We start from the raw sequence: 19,924 nt of genomic DNA, 5'->3' as shown, positions 1-19,924 counted from the left end.
CCTGATAAATCGAGATTGTTGGTTGGAGGTATGCTTTCTTCGATCACACAAGCAGGTGTAAAATTAACTAAAAGGGGTAATGGAATATATCTTTCTAATAAATAAATGAGCATTGATGAGTGGTTTAAAGAATGTGGAAAGAATACAACATCAAATTTACAACTTGTCAAATATTGTAAGAAATTAAAAATTCATAATGTGGTTATTTGTATGAGAGATGAATTCACAAACGTGCCTAAACATACAAAGAATATTATTATGAACTTAGAAGATAATAATGGGAACGGTTCTCATTGGGTTTGTATTTTTAATAGTCAAGACAAATATTTTTTTGATAGTTTTGGTCTTCCACCACCTGTTAAAGTCATAAAATTCTTACAGAATGGTGTTTATCAAACATTTCAAGTCCAAGAATTAAATTCCAAGTGTTGTGGTCAATTATGTCTATATGTGTTATTTCAACTCAACAAAAATAAATTTTTTCATGACATTATTTTTAATCTAATATAAATGACTTATGTTGGTAAAGATGGTTCTATCTTTGGTGTATCTCAAGAACTGGATATTGATTTATCAAATTACACAAAGGCACAGGCTGAACGACATAAATATAATATAACCAAAAATATTAATATGAAAAATGCTTATGAATTAAAAAAATTATCCAAGCCCAACTGACGCGAATGACTTGGTGAGATTAAGCGATTTATCACAATATGTATCCTTCAATAAAACGGCCGTGTATTCCAAAGATACAGAAGTGTTGATTTTATCTCCAGGTCATACAGAATTCACAGTTCGAATTAAAATAAATTTTTATAAAGAAGGGCGTATCGTTTGTATGAGAATAGAACAATGGGGGTATGATATGAATGATTTCGGGTATAATTGGTCATTTAAAATTGACCTAAAAGACCTGGAACAATTAAATCAGTCTCGTAAGGAAGAATATTATCCACTTGGTGTTGAGAATGAGTTTTGTGGAGCCACGATTAGTAAACAACAAATTACAGAATTTAATTAGGGTAAATACAATAATGGTTTTGCCCTAGTTTATATCATGAAAACAGAAAAAAACAGGATTATATTTAATAAGTAGGAAAATACAAAATGATTTAACTATGGGAAGATGGGGAGGTGTTTCGTGTCATAATATTATTCTAACATATATTTCTAATACATAAATGACGGCAAGAAGGCTTCAAGAAAATTATCATTTCTGTGTCCAAGCATACCTTCAAGAAAAGGGTATTCGGTATTTTAATAAATATGTTCTACAACATAAGAATGAGGTATTTTCAATAAAAGATTGGCATTATGCTGATGTTGATAAACCAACAACTTTGGATTTAATTAGAATGTTAAATAATGAAAAAATTATAAAGTTAAGGAAACGTAAGGCTTTTAGAAATTCAAAAGAAATTTTATTGGTTTCCTGTTGTAAAAAAAATTATTTTGGATACAGGAATAACAAGAAATCCTGATGAATACATGTATGATATTCTATGGGGTGTAAGCGATTCAAGGATAGTAAGGGACGAGGAAGGAGTTGAAGAGAGAAGAGAGAGAAGGAGGAGAGGGAGAAGAAAGAGAAGGAGGAAGGAGAGGAGAGTGAGAAGAAAGAGAAGGAGGAGAGAGAGAAGAGAGAGAAGAGAGAGAAGGAGGAGAGGGAGGAAAGAGCGAGACTGAATAAATATGGAAACCAGTGAGATTACAAAAAGATTGGTGGTATTACAGAAAATAACTCAACCCACCGAGGAGGAAAACAAAGAATTGACAAGTCTATTCGCAGTATTTTCGACAAGACCGTTGACATCGTTTTCAGGGAGAGGATATTGATGTTAATTAAAGTTTTTCATTTTTTTCTTAAATAAATGGAGGAGAGAGTGAAGGCGTTTCTCAGGATTCTTTATGTTTTAAAAATTAAGATTCAAATGTGCATGTTGGAAACTAAAAAGGTTTTTACACTCTGTCGGAATTTTTCTCATAAATAAACGAGTTATTGTCTCAAATGTAAAAAGAAAACTAATACTAAAAAAATCTCATATTTTAAAAGTAAAAATAACAGGGTTATACAAAAAGGTATATATTCGGTGTGTGATTCAAAAAAAAATCAATTTATCTCCAAACACAAACTTGGAGGAGATATCCAAAAGTTTTTAGCAGGAAGTAAATTTACAACTACTGGAATACCAGGGGAATTACATCTACCAGGGTATTCTTTCTGTGGTCCAGGCACAAACTTGGATAAAAGATTAGATGAGGCAGATAATCCAAAACCATGGAGTAAACCCATCAATAGGGTTGATGAAGTGTGCATGAGGCACGATATTGATTCTGGGAATACCACAATGTTGGAAGAACAACATGAAGCCGATGGAGAAATGTTGTATAATTTGTCTCTGATACAAAATCCAACCTTGAGAGAAAAAGTTGATAGGTTCATCGTGAAGAAGATGATCAGTGCTCAATTGAAACTTGGACTTGGAAATTCAAAAAACTTATAGGCTCTAATGATGTCATTAAGACTGAAGAGCAATTAGCTGATGAATTACATAAACCAATATTCACAAAGTTTCAGAGAAGGAAGGTTTATTCCAAGGAAGTTGATTACATCTGGCCCGCTGATTTGATTGAACTCAATAATGTTAAGGCGTTCAAGTATGCTTTAACCGTTATTGATTTGAGGAGGAGATACGCATGGGTTGTCCCATTGAAAAACAAAACAGGTAATACTCTTACGTTAGCCTTTCAACAGATATTTAATAAAAGTAAGAGAAAACCTAAAAAATTGTGGACTGATGAGGGTAGAGAGTTTTATAACAAGACATTTATGAATTTTCTAAAAAATAACAGTATTACATTATACAGTACCTTTAATGAAGGGAAGGCCGTTGTTGTTGTACGTTTTAATCGCACCTTAAAAGAGAGACTATCTAAAAAATTCACACAACTCGGTTCACAACAATGGTCATCTTTTATTCAGGATGTTGTGGATAAGTATAATGACACGATTCACACGTCAACAAATATGAAACCATCAGAAACATTTACAAAATTAAAATATGAAAAAGAGATTATTGTCAGAAAACCTAAGTTCAAAGTTGGTGATATCGTAAGAATATATAGGTGGAAATGTCATTTTGAAAAAGGTTATATTAAACGATGGACGAACAAACTTTTTAAAATTGTTTATGTAATCGATACGGTTCCTTGGACTTATAAGATATATGATTTAGAAGGGGAAGAGATTTTAGGTTCATTTTATTCACAGGAATTACAAAAGACAAAGATAAATTGAAATTTTTTTGACTTGGCCCTTTTTGACTCCACCCACACAAACCCCACCCACATAAACCCCACCCCACACAAGCTCCACACAAACCCCACCCCACACAAACCCCACACAAGTTCCAGATACAAGCTCCACCCACATAAACCCTGCACACACAAACCCCACCCACATAAACCCCACCCCACACAAGTTCCACACAAGCTCCACACACACAAACCCCACACAAGCTGCACACACACAAGCCCCACACAAGCTCCATACACACAAACCCCACACAAGCTCCGCCCACATTCATCATATTCACATAATTAGTGAGTAGTTAATTAGTTCCCCACACACAACATGTTTATTTAATTGAAAAATTCTCCACCCATCCACACAAGATCCACCCTTCCACCCATCCATTTATCCACACAAACCTCATCCACATAAGCTTCATCCACATAAACCCCTCCCACATAAACCCTGCCCACACAAGCCCCACCCACATAAACCCTGCCCACACAAGCCCCACCCACAGAAACCCTGCCCACACAAGCCCCACCCACACAGACCCCACCGAGGCCCCCACCCACATAAACCCTGCCCACACAAACCCCGCCGAATCCCCGCCCACACAAGCCCCACGCACATAAACCCCTCCCACACAAGCCCCGCCCACACAATCCCCACCCACATAAACCCCTCCCACACAAGCCCCACCCACATAAACCCCTCCCACACAAGCCCCACCCCTCATCCCCCTGTGCGCCCCCCACCTTTGACCCACCACCTCCCTCATCCCACCCCCACCCTTCACACACACACGGGGAGGGGAGGGGTGGGATGAGGGGGTGATGGGTCATTGGGGGAGCGCACCTACCCCCCTCTCCCCCCCTCCCTCCCTCTCCTCTTCATGTCTTCATTCTCTTTTTGTAATTCAAAATCAAATAATTGGAAACAAAACAAATATAATTAATCAAAATTGAAAATATTAAATATTCATTTGCAAGAATGTATAATCTTTCCCAGCAATCTTCTTCAGATGTCTTGTGATTTTGAAACTCGGACACCATATTCTATTTTGAAACAAAAAGTGGATAATAATTAGGTTATATAAAGATAATTACATGGTAATATTAATAAGCCTGGTGTTGGTTCTAAGTTCAAGCCTCGTTGACCACTGAATTAACACACCAGGAGGCCAACTCAGCCTGTCATCCCTCCGAGGCCAATAAAATGAATTCCAGTGTACTGGCATAACCGCGTCCAAACTAATGATGCAACCAACAACCATAAGGCTACATTCAAAAGAGAGAGTGATATTCAAAAGAGATTCAAAAGAGATAATAAAAGAATAAATAAACAAATAACTAAATAATAATTCAGAAACATTTACCTCCAGAAAATCATGTGTTGTACCAGATTCCTTCAACAGTTTATGTTGTGTGATCGAGCTGAAAAAAAAAAAAATAATGAGTCAAGGGTATAGATGGAGAGATAGACAGAGAGAGGTAGGTAGAAAGACAGACAGAGAGACAAACAGAGAGAGACACACACACACACACACACACACACACACACACACACACACACACACACACACACACACACACACACACACACACACACACACACACACACACACACGTCTCCACCGTTGGTTTAATTCACTCGATCAGAGGCCGTGATAAGACTTTGTGCCAGTCATTAAAAATGTTTTTCAATTCTCTTCTAAGATGAATGATCTCTTCAAAAAGAGCATTAATTTCATGCACCTCGTCATGATGTGTAAACTGCTCTTCTTCCAAGGACCTGCCAGGAAAAAAAAAATATATATATATGTTTATTTATATATATATATATATATATATATATATATATATATATATATATATATTTTAGCATTATCACGATTTAATTTATAATCGATTGCTTCATCGTTCAAAGAGGAACCCATACACAAACTTACCAACTTTGTGGTGAGCTGTTTTCTTTGTCAGAAGAAAGATAGTCCATGTCTCAGTTGTAAACCATTGGTACAAGATGGCAAAAAGATCAGAGGCCGTGATAAGACTTCGTGCCAGTCATTAAAAATGTTTTTCAATTCTCTTCTAAGATGATTGACCTCTTCAATAAGAGCATTAATTTCATGCACCTCGTCATATGTAAACTGTTCTTCTTTCAAGGACCTGCTTGGAAAAAATATATATTTTAGCATTATCACGATTTAATTTATAAACAATTGCTTCATCGTTCAAAGAGGAACCCATACACAAACTTACCAACTTTGTGGTGAGCTGTTTTCTTCGTCAGAAGAAAGAGTTCATGTCTCAGTTGAAAACCATTGATACAAGGTGGTAAAAATGAAAATCTCGTCTGGCAGAAACTTTGTCTGGCGAATCACTTTTCAGGCAACGATGAAGAAATTGCCTAATCATCGGGTGTGGCCACAGGAAATGCCGCTTCGGGCGAGACAGCTTGGGAAATACGTGGGTGATACATTCTCAAGTAGTATGACTGATTTTAAAAACAAAATTAAAATGCTTCAAATTATTTTGATTAAACTTACGTTTAAAAGCCTGTTGGTGTTCTGATTTAAAATATAAACACGAGGCCTTGTCTCTCACGGAATACTTCCTATTTTTTCACAGCATGACTGTCCCTAAACACTTCCTCATTTTCACGGCACGACTCTGTCGCAAAACACTTCCTCATTTTCACGGCACGAACTGAAAACATTTGAAACAAAGCTTGTTTATGGTGTGGTTTATGCAAAAAAATGATATGCAACTCAGGAGGTGGTCAGATGAGATCATTAAGAGAAGTATATCATTTCATAATGACACAAAAGGGGTATCTTGAAAAATATAAAGATTCAAATGTTTTATTTTTAAATATTGTTGCGATTGAGGAAATTCGCAAACCACCATTCAGGTCCCGTCGGTGAGATATCTCTGTAAGTACATGTGTCGTTAGCCCCAAACCCGTTGTTTAGAGGGAATAAATGTGATTCATTCGGGCTGCGACGCTTTGAGATAGTCGTTTTTCTGTTCTATCTTTATTTCGAACCAACCACGTCTCAACCGCCATCACACAACAACCAGCAACCGCAACGCCGCTTCACAACAACAACAACGCCAACAGCCACGACCTTTACCTTCACAACTCGCTCCTGCAAACATCGCATCACCGCCATTCCAAACGTCGCCATGGCCATAAACCACCACAATAAACCCTCCACCACCTTCACCTCTCCTTCTGTGGCCATTCCCGCACCACTTGTGAGCACCGAGCGTCAGGCTGTCCTGGACTCGTACGGGACGTGCGCCGAACCGCGAGTGCAAAGTGCGGCCTTTCCGAGGAGAATTCGGATCAGGAATGATACACGCCCATTTCTGATCCGTCCAATCAGCAAGCGCGGGGCGGTTTGGCTCCGCCTCCAGGCGCGTCGGAGTAGAATCGGGATATGCAAATTCTCGGATCAGGGGAGACTCACGCCCCTTTTCCTCCATCCAATGGGCGAGCGTGGCTCCACCCTGAGCTCGTTCTGATCCAGAAATTTGCATATGGGTTCTCCTGCCGGCCTATAAAGCGCCGGGCGCGGGGCGAATCTGAGGCAGTCAGTTTCGGAAGAGTCAGTCTGGAGAGTTCGGAGAGCCGAGTGGAGCTCGCACTCTGTCAGGGTTCGGAGTCTGTCGGGGAGCTGCAGAGAGGGGAAGCCTGGAGCTTGGAGCGCAGTCGAGTCGGGTTGGAGCGCGGAGTGAGTCGGGAGGCGAGGGCGTACAGGTGGTTTGCTGCAGTTGGCTGAGGAGAATTGGGGAGGAGACCGAATAGCTCGGGTCCGAGGCAAGGAAGATGGCGGTCGGCGACGAGTTTGCAGTGGAATCGCTCGTCGCGGGACCCAAGCAAGCCAGCTATCCTCTTTCCCCAGAGCATCAACAATTCCCCCCTTTTTTTCCCCCCGCGCTGAGATAGTGCGAAAAGGGGGGGCCCCGTTCCCACCCCACTCCAAGCCGTGCCAACGAAACCCGCGAAGGAGCGCGGAGTAGGGGTCCCGCCGCGCCACCACATTGGCGTCTCATCACAAAGACACGGGTAGGATCCACTCGGTCTCACGGACCTGACCGCTCTTTCAGGTCCCGCGCAAATATTGGCCCACAGGCCCCGTCTGCCCCCTTGTCTTTGAGGGTGGCCCTTTTCTTTTGCTTTTGAGTAAATGTGTTGTTGGCGCCGTCTGTAAAGTAAAACTGTGTAAGTGTTGCCGTGTGCACGCGTAGTCGGTTGTAGATCTGCATTGTTGTGTTTCTTTTGTTACATCTGCTTTTGGTGCATAATTGTTGTAATTGTATATGTGTGCTCTCCATGTGCCGCGGAATAAATGTGCATTATGTTGAACTGTTTTCCCGTTTCGCTTCGTCTTTTCTTTAATTGAATCTCCATCTTGCTTCACGTAAAGGGTTGGTAGTGGGCTTAATACGCCCGATAATTAATCGGAACCGTCGAGGCCGACGATAACACCGCTCGGTTATCCCGATAGTACGGAACGGGTCGCTTAAGTGGCCCGTGCCCGGAGTCGACCTGCGGCGAGGTGCGATCGCCCGGTCTACCCTCCGCGTGGGTACTTAGGTAGGTCGAATTTGGCGAACAACCCTATCCCACGCGGGGGGCCAATTGGCACGATCGTGGTGAGGCCGAAAGGCCCACCCGTGACTAGCTCCCGGCGTTAGTCCGAGAGGGTCACGGCAGAATTGTCTGTCCGGTGGGCGACGTGCCGCGATTCGAGTTACGTGGCCGTTCGCACGCCGGCGGGCGCGAATTCGCAACAATATTTTAGATGGGGATTATTGTGCAAAGAAAATTAAACTATTGAAGGAATTTGAGAATGAACAAATGTTTATAGGTTCAATGAGTGAGCTAAACAATATGCATTGGTTATTTGAAAAAGAGTGCCCCAAGGCTTACATGTTTCAGATATTTCTTTAGAATCACCTTGAACAAATCACAGTATATTCACCCTTCTACTATACTACTTGAACAGATCTTTATATTATTGCATTGGTTATTTGAAAAAAGTGCCCCAAGGTTAAAATGGGAGACAAATAAATATACCTTGGGATAAAAAGGGGGTTTACTTTTTAGGGAAAAAAAAATATGAATCGCTGAAAATCCCCCATTCACTTACATGGGGAAAAGTGAGCCAGAATCAGTATACTCACCCTACTCAGGACCCTAAGATCCCAAGCTAGCCACCCTAACTGCAAAGTCAACACCAGGCTTCACCACAACACTATGATAGCCAAGTATAATCTATGTGCTCGCCAGTAATTTGCATTTGCCGGAGGAATTGATTTTTGAGTTGTGGAGTTTTACTCACCGAAGTAAAACCTCAAACTTGTTGTTTCAATTAGGAGCACAGTCACGTCACCAGCATTGGTGGGAAGCATGTGAATATGATGCGAGAGGAAATATGCGACCTCGAACAGCGGCTGGAGCGAAGAGAATCTGAATTGCATGAGTTGGAGCAACAGCTGGAGCACCAAAAGGAGTGTGTAGAACAGGTAACTATCGTGAATGCTTCTCAGTTGTCATATGAGCATTCAGTTGATGATCAAATGGGTAGTAAAGCCTTGACAAATCATGGTTTGCTTGCTTGGTATTTCAATCTGAGAACTCGCCTCATTCACCTGAATCTCAAATCCCATGAACAATGGTGATTTATTCATTGTCTTCTCATATCGTTGTAATTCATGTAAAAGTACACTGATATCTCTTAACATCCTTGTCCTTCACGGAAAACTCGTGGAACAGCGAATAATCATCACATTTTCGTAAGTAAAACAAAACGGGCCTGTTGAAATTTAAAGACAATTTCCTGCAAGGACATCAGTGTCCATCCATCCAATGGGACCATACTCTGTGCAGAGCATTGGTGCTGCCTAAGCAGTCTCCTTGGCTATTGGGCACAATCCTTGAAGGGTCGCCACTCCAACACAGTATACCAGCATGCTGGCACTCCTTTTGCTGACCTCTGAAGGATGACAGGCAGAGTCAACCCCACCTGGTATTAATTCAATCACAAAGTGGGATTTGAACTCAGGATCCTCGGATACCAAGCCCACCACCCTAACTATTAAGTCTACACCAGACATATACATCAGTGTCGGAGCACATTAATTTACATTGCCTGCCATGGACATGGGTATCAAAGAGCACATTTGGGAGAAAAGTTTTGACGATCGAGGCTATTGAGAATGATACTCTGCATGGGATAAGCATACCTCAAATTTGACACCGAAAGCATATGAAAGCTTAGACTCTGATGGAAGAAGTGCTGTCAAAAGTTGGAAAATCACTTTAAGCTTTGTTGTGAGTATAAACAAAAATTCCTGGTCAAATTTGAAGAATTCTTAAAATTAAATGTTGTACAAAGCCCTCATATATAATGGAGAAATGAACAGAGTAGAATGGATTGCCAATCTTACATAATCAAGAGGCAAGTACTCATTAAATGGAACACATCCAATCCTGGAATATCTGTCTCACCATATTGTTCAAGGATTGTCAAGGAGGATATCACAGCAATACCACGTTCTTCCCTTTTATGTCATTATCGTTGCTCAAGGAGGATGGTGCAATGAACCCACCTATATTTCCTTGGTCAGCCACTGGAAGAGGTTTCATCTCTTGAACTTCTTGTCCTCACCATCAGCCATGACCTCTCATGGGCTGACCACGAAGCAATACTGGCCTCCAAAGCCAGCCACAGACTGAGCATCCTCTGCCATTCCAATTTTTTGTTGTTGTTGAAAAATCTGAGCTATTCACAGTCTATAAGGCCATTATCCATATCTCAATGAAGTACTGTTCTCTGTTATGGGATGACACCCGAGAATTGCACCAATCTCTTTTGTATTCCTGTGGACAATAAACAAAAGCTGTCATCAGGATTCATTTTGAAATCTCCCACAATAAGACTGAAACACAAGGTCTGTTGCTCTCACGTCTTGGGCAGGTCGGTGGTTTCACTCTCTCTTATTTTTATTTATTTTTATTTTTTTAACCGCTTGTACCTCCCCCAAAATTCTATAATGCAAGTGTTCTTCATGTTACCCCTTCCTGGTTAAACTTCTAAAATCCAGGCTGACTGCAAACCTCAACTCTTTTGTTCTTCACTTCTCCCATCTGTGGAACCACCTTCTCCTCAGGTGTTCTATCCCACTCTTCTCTCCAGGGCTTCAAGCAGGTGCTGCACTACCATTTCATGTTATCCTACCTCCTTCACCACAATGTTAATCACCCTCATTAGACTTTCCTAACCTAACCCTGTTACTTGCAGGTTGAAGTGTTTCATTCTCTCTTCTCTTGTTCCTTTGCTATTCGTTTATTCCCTTGTTTATTGTGTCAAACTGTTACCCTCAACTTTTGTTCCTTGCTGCCTCACTGTCGGTTCATACCCTCCTTCACCTATTTCTTCATTGAGCCTCTATCTTGGAAAGAATAAAAAGAAGAACGAAAACAAGTTGCCTGTCTGTTAATATCATATTAAAATACACAATTTGGTGTCTGTTTGTCTCTGTGTATTCTTGACCGCGATACATTCGGTCGTTACTTATCCAATCTCGACCAAACTTAACAGGATGATGAGGGGTCACACGATGGAAGTTGTAGCGACTTAATTTGCCCCCCTCCCCAAGGGGGTTTTCTGCCTTGGGCAAAATACGTGTTAAGGTATATATCTGTGTTAAAATAGCTAATCGTGGCATTTTTCTAAGGCCGCTTCTATTAACAAAAGTAATAACAACCTTAATGATAATAGCATAATATTAATGTTACTACCAAATGATATTAATACAAATAATATCCCACCTCCCCAAGGTGTTTTTCCTCCTCCGACAAATGTCGTGTTAAAGTGTATAAATAGCTTATTGTGGCCTTTCGTAGGGCACCCCAACCAGAAGTAACACAAAATTTTTTTTTTAATTTTAAGCCACAAACACGGACGATTACCTATTTAAATGGTCTCTTACTGTTTAACACTACACTAAAAGGGAGGAAACTCGGGGTGTGTTCAGTTGCCAGGCCAGCCGTTCCCTATGAACGGTTTCAAATAGAGTGCTTGCTTGAGTTCTTAAACCACTTGGCGAGTGCTTCACAAGAAACTTGATAACTGAACGCACCCTCGACATTATGGAGGCCCGAGCCTAGATCTGTTGTGATCTATTTACCCCAGAGAGGGTAATAACATGACCCTTCCTGCTGCTCCCGTAGGGTGGGGATGTCAGAGTGAAAATAAACGTCAGATTGACTTGTTTGTACATACACATAACATTGCCTTACAGTTTTGATACAAATAACATAAACACTTAATTATATCCTTGAACAAATGTTGCTTACATGTCTAGTAATGAATTTGAAGTAAATTTGTTTGAAGGTCCCATGGTAAATAAACGGCAGGTGTTCTGAGTAAAGTGTGTATTGTTGATTTACCTATGATTTAAACTCTCTTTGAGCTGGAATTATCCACAGATCTTGCCTTGTGATGCTTGGTCCATTCTTCCTTATACTCTTGGTGAAGCAAAGATTCTCCTGTGCAAAACATCTTACAAAGTACAAATGTAAAATGAGGGGAAGCAAATTGAAGACAAATGTTTGTCTTGCTTAGTTTGGGTTGGTTTTGATAACCTTCTATTCATTATACAGTGTTCCCCACAGAAAACCAAGAAATTTGAGATTTTGAGATTTATTTTGCCGTATTTTACCATATTAATAAACTAACATATAATAAAGTGTATCTTTGTTTTACACAACATCTAAGTTTGCTTTTGTTTTGTTTGAAAATAAAGTGTATCTTTGTTTTACACTACATCTAAATTTGCTTTTGTTTTGTTTTAAATAAACTGTACCAAACTTCCTGGTTTTCTGTGGGGCACCCTGTAGTAATGGCGACAGGTGAAACGAGATCTGGGCTGATTTATTTGTTGTCCGCATATGCTGTCTCTTTCATGGTTCTCATGGTGCCATGTTGCAGCTGACTCAACGTGAAGAGGAGGCAGAAAATAACAACGGCAAGCTTCGCAAAGAGGTGAGCACTTGATGTATACCTTTTGTTCTGGCATCTGGTTGTCTACTGGCCTGTGTGCTTGTGTTCAGTATTTTGTGGATAAAGTCATCATCATAATCATAAACGGTACATGCAATTCAAGGTGTGTACCTTTTTTTGTTTTGTTTGTGGCTTGTGGGTCTGTTTGTTTGACTTCTTTGCATTCCTAAACTCGTGGATGGAATGAGTTGAAAACTAGTGGTTGTACTCAAAGGGGTGTGGGAGAAGGTGGGTGCCTGGGAAGATTTTAGGCCGAAAGAAAGATTTATAGCACTCAGAATTCAGGGTGGGTTGTGAGGGGATGCAAATTTTCTATGTAAATGTGTATCGTATAGCACTACTCCCAGTGTGAGGTGGTATTAGAAGTCGTAACTAGAAAGCATATCAAAATGCAAAGCTGTCCGCATCCACATGACTTCAGACTAAATTTGACGAAAACAACAGCTTTAAAAAAAAAAGTAAAATTTATTGATTCGTGGTCTCCATATTCTCATAATACAGGTTTGTTGAAAATTTGATCAGAAAAGCTCATGGGAAAAAGGTTATGGCCTGGACAGACAGACCTGCAAACAAACAAACGAGCGGTCAGAGACTGGTACTTGCAAAAGAATTGCTCCCTTGACCTTTGAATCTCAAAAATAGTCGGCTTCTAGCTTTTGGTTAAGCCTGGTGTTGACTTAATGGTTAAGGTGGCTGGCTTAAGATCTTAGGATCTTGAGTTTGAGCCCCTGCCATGCTGTTAGATACCAACTGGTGGTTTGACCCAGCCTGTCATCCTTCCAAGGTTGGCAAAATGAGTAGCAGCTTACTGGAAACGGGGCACTGCATCAACAGCATAACAGTGCTCCCAACCATGATGCAACCAGCAACCAGAGGTTGCAGATGAAATAATAAGCTTTTGCTTGGTAAACCAATTCAGTTACCCAATATGCAAATTCCGTTCAAATTTCAAGTTTATCAGATGAAAATTGATGATTTTATGTGACTGACCTTTTTTTTTTTTACCAATTATTATTCTCCATATTCGAATAATAAAGGTTTGTTGAAAATTTGATGACAAAAGCTCAATGGTTCCAAAAAAAAAACACACACACACACACACACACACACACACACACACACACACACACACACACACACACACACACACACACACACACACACACACACACACACACACACACACACACACACACACACACACACACACACACACACACACACACACACTCGCGTGGGATTGCAAAACCTCATCTCCCACTGCACGGGTGGGCGGTCTAATTAAATATGTATCTATTTGTGTATTTTTATTTTATTTTATTCTATGAGCCGTTGGATGAAATGAGTTGAAAACTGGTGCTTGTACTTGTGGGGTCCACAGGAAGATTTTAGGGGATAATTTTTTTTTAAAATAATCACAAGAATTCAGTGTGGGGGGAGCAACCCAATTTTCTCTTCATAAATGTGTATCGTATAGCACAAGTCCCAGTGTGAGGAGGTATTAAATGCCATAATAAAATACGTCATAGACATAAAAGTGGGGAAATTAACCCATCCATAAGGGTGTGTTCTTTGCTCGTAAAAAATATAATAATGCAATAAGATCAAATTTTTTTTTAAAAGGCGCATCTTTGTTTTCTGACCTCCCTTAATTTGTTGATGTGACTCGTTTTTGTTTTTTTTTTGTTTTTTTTTTTTAAGCATTTGCAAAATGAAATGCACATCCCACAATGGACCAGTGTGATGCTCCATGACGTCATTGTATGACTTCTAATGATGAAGCTGGTCTGCCGAGAAAGGCATCCACATTTGTTGGGTAGGAAATAAAAGTTTGACGAAGGTTGCTCTCTGACCTTCTATTCCCTCTCTAAACCTGGTGTTGGCTTAACGGTTAAGGTGGCTTGCTTGAGATTTTGAGTTTGAGTCCCTGTTGGCCGTTCAGTTAACACCAAGTGGAGTTGACTCGGCCTGTCATCCTTCTGAGGTTGGAGAAATGAGTACCATTGTACTGGTAATAGAGGGCATTGCATCAGCGGCAAAGGCCACACCCCCCAGAAAATGATGCAACCAGCAGCCACAAACTGCACGTGATAGCTATTCCCTCTCTTCAATAACAGTGAAGCAATGGGAACATATCGCAGAATTTTGATTGATTGGAGATGGAGGAGAAGTGTTATTGATGCATTATTTAAATGTAAACTTCTCCAAGAAGTGTTCAAAAGTTCTATGAACAAGATACTCACAATAGTCAAAGCCGTAAAGGTATGGTGACGTCTTTTTGGGGTTTTAATACAATTATATGTAATTGGTAAGAACATATGTAAATGTTTTTTCTTATTTATCAGTATGCACGACTTGTCATTTCTGTTTTTGAATGTCTGATTATTGTGAGGATGTCGCAAACTTGTAGTGAAAGAAATATTTTGTTTCACCTTTTTTATTTGGGCTTTTTATTTGAACCCATTATTTATATTGGCACCCCCACCATGCATGCCCAGTTACGAACTGGCAGGAGAGAATTTTCTGAAATGGCATCAAAGAATAAGGAATACATCTCGTTGTGTGAACCCTCACCATCCAATATGTATTCGTCATCAATGGACTGTACTCTTTACAGAGCATAGCTACTGTAAGGTTTATGCTGGGAAGCTTGCAGTTTCTCCTCCAGCAGTCAGTTAAGGGCAGAATTTGTAATTTGTTCAAGGTTTTGGGGATAAATAGCCCACTCTTTGCGAATGGCAACATTGGGATATTTAATGTCCACAAATGACCAGTGCTTCGAGACGACACCTCAAGCTTGTTATACTTCTGATGCACGATGCACATATCGACACATCCCCCTGTTTGCTAAACACCAGGATGGCAGTTTATACCTGAGCTGAAATTCGAACGCAGGCTCAGCAGCTAGGAGAGACGAGTGGCCTTCCTCTTAGGCCTAAGCTATTCTGCCAACCCCAATATGTAGTATTGTACATATAGTGTCCTGCAAAACTATTCACCCCCCCCCCCTCCTCCAAGATTTTCTCATTTTGATGTGACCTGATCTTCTTTGATCAAATATATGCTTGATGATGCTTTCAGATCAAACTTGATATATGAGAGTCTTCATAAACTACTCCAAAGTGATGAAGCTTAAAAAATTCAGATAAAATGTGAATAAGTTGGACTAACAGAGAAAATCAGATGATTCTCAGTTGTATAAGTAATCAAACCCTTTGCCTAATTAACCCAAAATCGTTTCAAGAGCAAACTGGAAGGGTACTTGAGAGCATACCTCCACCAGGTTGATTAGTTTGTTTTGTATCCCACAGATAGGCTGGATCTGGATTTGGACCTGAACTAAAATTTAATTGGCTTGTTCTTGTCCCCGAACCAACCCATCCACCAAGTTTCATCCGAATCCATCCATTACCTTTTTGAAATATCCTGCTGTATATCATTTTAGCCCTATCACTCAACATTGAAGAATCACTTAAAAAATTATTGGATCCGGATTTAGATCTTCACCAAAGTTGAATCAATTCTTCCATGTTACTTATCCACCCTGCCCACCAAGTTTTGTCCAAATCCGTCCACAACATTTTGAGATATCGTGCCATCTGTCATTTTTGGCCCATCACTCAATGGTGAAGAATTGCTTGAAAAATTCTGAGATCCAGATCCAGATTCGGATCTTCACCAAAATCTAAATATTTCGTCCTTGTCACATACCCAAGCTCTCTACCAAATTTCGTCCACAACTTTTTGAGATATTTTGTTCACAAACAAACAAACACAAACGGACATACAGGGGTAAAAACATAACCTCCATCCACCTTCGGTGGTGGAGGTAATTATTTTGTTTGAAAGGTTACAAAATAAGTGTAATATGTTTCACCTGTATGGTGGTTTTATGTTAAAAATTCAGCTCCACCACTTATCAAAGGAGTTTTAAAGTGCAACTCACTTGGTCAACCACCAAGGCAAACATGAAGACCAATGAGCTTTCCAAGGAAGTCAGACATAAAGTAGTGGAGAAGCACCATTCAGTTGAGGGTTATAAGAACATTTTTAAAGTCGCTCATTATTCCTTTGAGTGCGGTGAATTTGATCATTAAAAAGTAGAAGACGCATCGTACCAGCCAGATTCTACCCAGATCAGGTCGCCCATCCAAACTCAGCAGCCAGGTAAAACTAGTTTGGGATGTCGACGTTAATCCAACAATGACTTTGAAAGATCTGCAAGGCTCTATGTCTGAGATGGGGGTCGGTGTTCATTAATCAACAACATCCTGTTCCCTTCACAAAGCTGGCCTCTGTTGACAGGTGGCAAGAAAGAAGCCATTACTGAAAAATACACATCTAAAAGCTCGTATGGAGTTTGTAAAAAAAAGCATCTTGATGATGCTGCAGTATATGGAGAAATGTTTTGTGGTCAGATGAGGCAAAAATTAAACTTTTTGGTCTAAATTCAAAGTGTTAGCTCTGGCGCAAGCCAAACACTGCACATCACCCAGTCAGCACAATCCCTACTGTCAAGCATGGTTGTGGCAGCATCATGCTATGTGGCTGCTTGTCAGGATGGAAAGGACAATGGACGGTGCAAAGTACAGGAGAATCCTTGATGAAAACCTGCTTGAGTCAGCCATGAATCTAATCCTGGGTAGGGCATTTACATTTCAGCAGGACAATGATCCGAAGCACAAAGCTAAAGCCACACTGGAGTGGCTGAATAAGAAGAAAATAAATGTTCTTGAGTGGCCCAGTCGAAGTCCAAACTTGAACCCAATTGAACATTTATGGTAAGACTTGAATATTGCAGTCCATCGACATTCCCATCAAACTTGGCACAACTAGAGCAATTTTAACGTGAAGAATGGGCAAAGATTTCACCATCTCACTGTACAAAGCTAGTAGAGATCTACCCAAAAAGACTCGTTACAGTCATTGCTGCAAAAGGTGCTTCTTCCAAGTGCTGACCTTAAGGCCCTGTCACACCTTGACGATTTAGCCAGCGTATGCCTGACGTATGCAAAATTTGGCTAAAACGCTGGCACACGTCGAATACGTTATGGGTAAGTTTGTATACGTTAAGAGCATGCTGCCATACGTCGTAGTATGCTGGCATACGTCGTAGTACGCCGAGGTGTGAGACAAATTTTGCATGCTTGAAATTTTTCGACGTATGCCAGCGTATGACTCGCACGTTCCGCATAATGCTGGCCATAAGTTGCAGGCATGTTACGCGATTGTTGACACACGTCGACACACGTTACTTGTAAGTTATTCATAAGTCAAAACACGTCGAGGTAATGGTTAGCGTACCCGAAACTTATTTCGAACCTATGAGTAACGTGTTGTAGGCATGTTACGCGATCGTTGACACACGTCGACACATGTTACTTGTACGTTACTCATAAGTCGAAACACGTCAATGTAATGGTTAGCGTCGGTGTTCCAGACTCCCTGGTTTTTTGTCTTTATCTTGCCAAAACGAAGTTTTTGCAAGATATGTAAGTCAGCTTGTATGTTTTTTTTGTTTGTTTGTTTGTTTGTTTGTTTGTTTGTCTGTAATCACGTATCGATCACTCTGCAGAGCACAGTTATCATTGGAAATTTTTGTAACCGCATATCAGAGTCCTATAGCGGTCCCTTTCAGCGCATAAAATTTTCAAGGTCACTCTGTCGCAAATCAGGGGAGTCGACCAAACCCTTATTTTTTGAGTAATTTTAATCGTATCGTCTTCAAACTTAATGGGAATATAGTTCATGGTCTGGCGCTCAGCTGATTAATTTTTGGTGGTGATCGGCCTTGACCTTCATGGTTATTGCTGGAGGTCGAAAGTTTTTGACCCCAAGGTCAAATTTTGAAATCTTAGATACCATATCGAGTAATACCTCATATGAAAGCGCTTGATAAGTGCTTACAGATCTGTCAAAAGTTTGACGCTATGACGTCATTTAATGACGTCATGACGAAAAAAAAGGATTTTTCATGAAAATTATATTTGCTCAGTTCTCATCAAAATCTCTTGCTATTTCACGTACAACGGTCCTGGAGATATACCATTAACCGTACGAAAATATAAAGGTCAAGGTCAAAGGTCCAGGTCACAAAAAGGTCAAGCATCAAGGTCGACAAAACCCTTATTTTTTGAGTAACTTTAATCGAATAAATAAGTCACTCAAGTTCACATTTTGGCAAGATACTGGTCACCCTGGGGGTGACATTGTTTTTTTTTTTTCTTCGGTATGACGGTGATGTTAACACTTCAATTTTGAGTGCGGTTATAATATAATATAATTAATAGGCTGCCGCTCAACGATTTAAGTCATAACCGCACTATAAATCGGTGTCAACATCACCGTCATACCGAAGAACAAAAACAGGGAGTCTGCAACACTGACACTAACCATTACATTGACGTGTTTCGACTTATGAGTAACGTATGTCGCCGTGTGTCAACGATCGCGTAGCGTGCCTACAACTTATGCCAGCATATGCGGAATGTGTGTCATACGTCGAGTACGTCGAGAAATTTTCAACATGCTCAAAATTTATCGACGTACTCGGCGTACTACGACGTATGCCAGCCTGCTATTAATGTACACAAAACTTACCCATAATGTATTCGACGTGTGCCAGCTTGGATCGGCAAATTTTTCATACGTCTGCATACGCTGGCTAAAACGTCAAGATTTGACAGCGGCTTCACACTTCGATGTCTCATGCGGTTATGATTTGAATCGTCGAGCCGAAGCCGATGAATACCTACGCCACGTGATCTTCGGCGATACGCTGCCGCGCTATGCAGCATAGTTTGTGAACGCCGACAACACGCTCAGCATTCGTTGGTATAAGTTATCTATATGTGATTGAAACATTGTGTGCGTTACTAATACGTTATGCATACGTCCAACACGTTATTATACGCCCAAAACTTTCAAAAAAAACATCAATAGTTCAGCGTACACCAGCGTTTTACATACATTTTGAGACCTTGCCTACGCTGGCTAAAACTTCAAGATGTGACAGGGCCTTAAGGGGCTGAATACTTTTACAACCAGTGAATTTTGATTTGTACATGTTTTTTGCAGGTATTCCTGCCATGTAACCTCCTTCAACTATAAGACTGTTTATTTTGATCTCTTCAGTTGTGAATATAAAAGTTCATTTGGAAAGATTGTTTCCACATAATTCATAACTCCTTTAAATATGAAATTATTGGTAAGGGGGTGAATACTTTTGCAGGGCACTGTAATATATATATGTATATATATTGGTGTGGTTGACGAAATTCGCAAACCACCATTCAGGTCCCTTAGGTGAGATATCTCTGAGTATATGTGTAGTTAGCCCCAAAGCCGTTGTTTAGAGGGAATAAATGTCATTCATTCGGGCTGCGACCCTTCAGGATAGCCGTTTTTCTTTTACTATCTTTATTTTGGACCAGCCGCCATTACTACCACCACAACCACCAGCAACCACGTCTCAACAGCCATCACACAACAACCACCAACCGCAATGCCGCTTCACAACAACAGCCATGACCCTTGCCGTCACATCT

At 40.5% G+C, this 19,924-nt stretch overlaps 1 protein-coding gene across 8 annotated transcripts in view; it reads left to right on the top strand.

The window, feature by feature from the left end:
* Nucleotides 1–19,924, top strand: part of CEP290 (centrosomal protein 290) — a 252,833-nt gene that overhangs the window by 86,062 nt on the left and 146,847 nt on the right. For all 8 annotated transcript variants that reach the window (XM_085873380.1, XM_085873374.1, XM_085873377.1 and 5 more), the window contains exons 6-7: nucleotides 8,686–8,835; nucleotides 12,306–12,359. In XM_085873380.1, the coding sequence (XP_085729506.1) occupies nucleotides 8,686–8,835; nucleotides 12,306–12,359 (204 nt within the window). The remainder of the gene's footprint in view (nucleotides 1–8,685; nucleotides 8,836–12,305; nucleotides 12,360–19,924) is intronic.

The sequence above is a fragment of the Eptatretus burgeri genome, chromosome 3, assembly GCF_056783735.1.
Source record: "Eptatretus burgeri isolate ZD-2024b chromosome 3, Ebu_testis_v1, whole genome shotgun sequence".
Lineage (NCBI taxonomy): Eukaryota > Metazoa > Chordata > Myxini > Myxiniformes > Myxinidae > Eptatretus > Eptatretus burgeri.
This window is presented reverse-complemented; position numbering and strand designations above follow the sequence as displayed.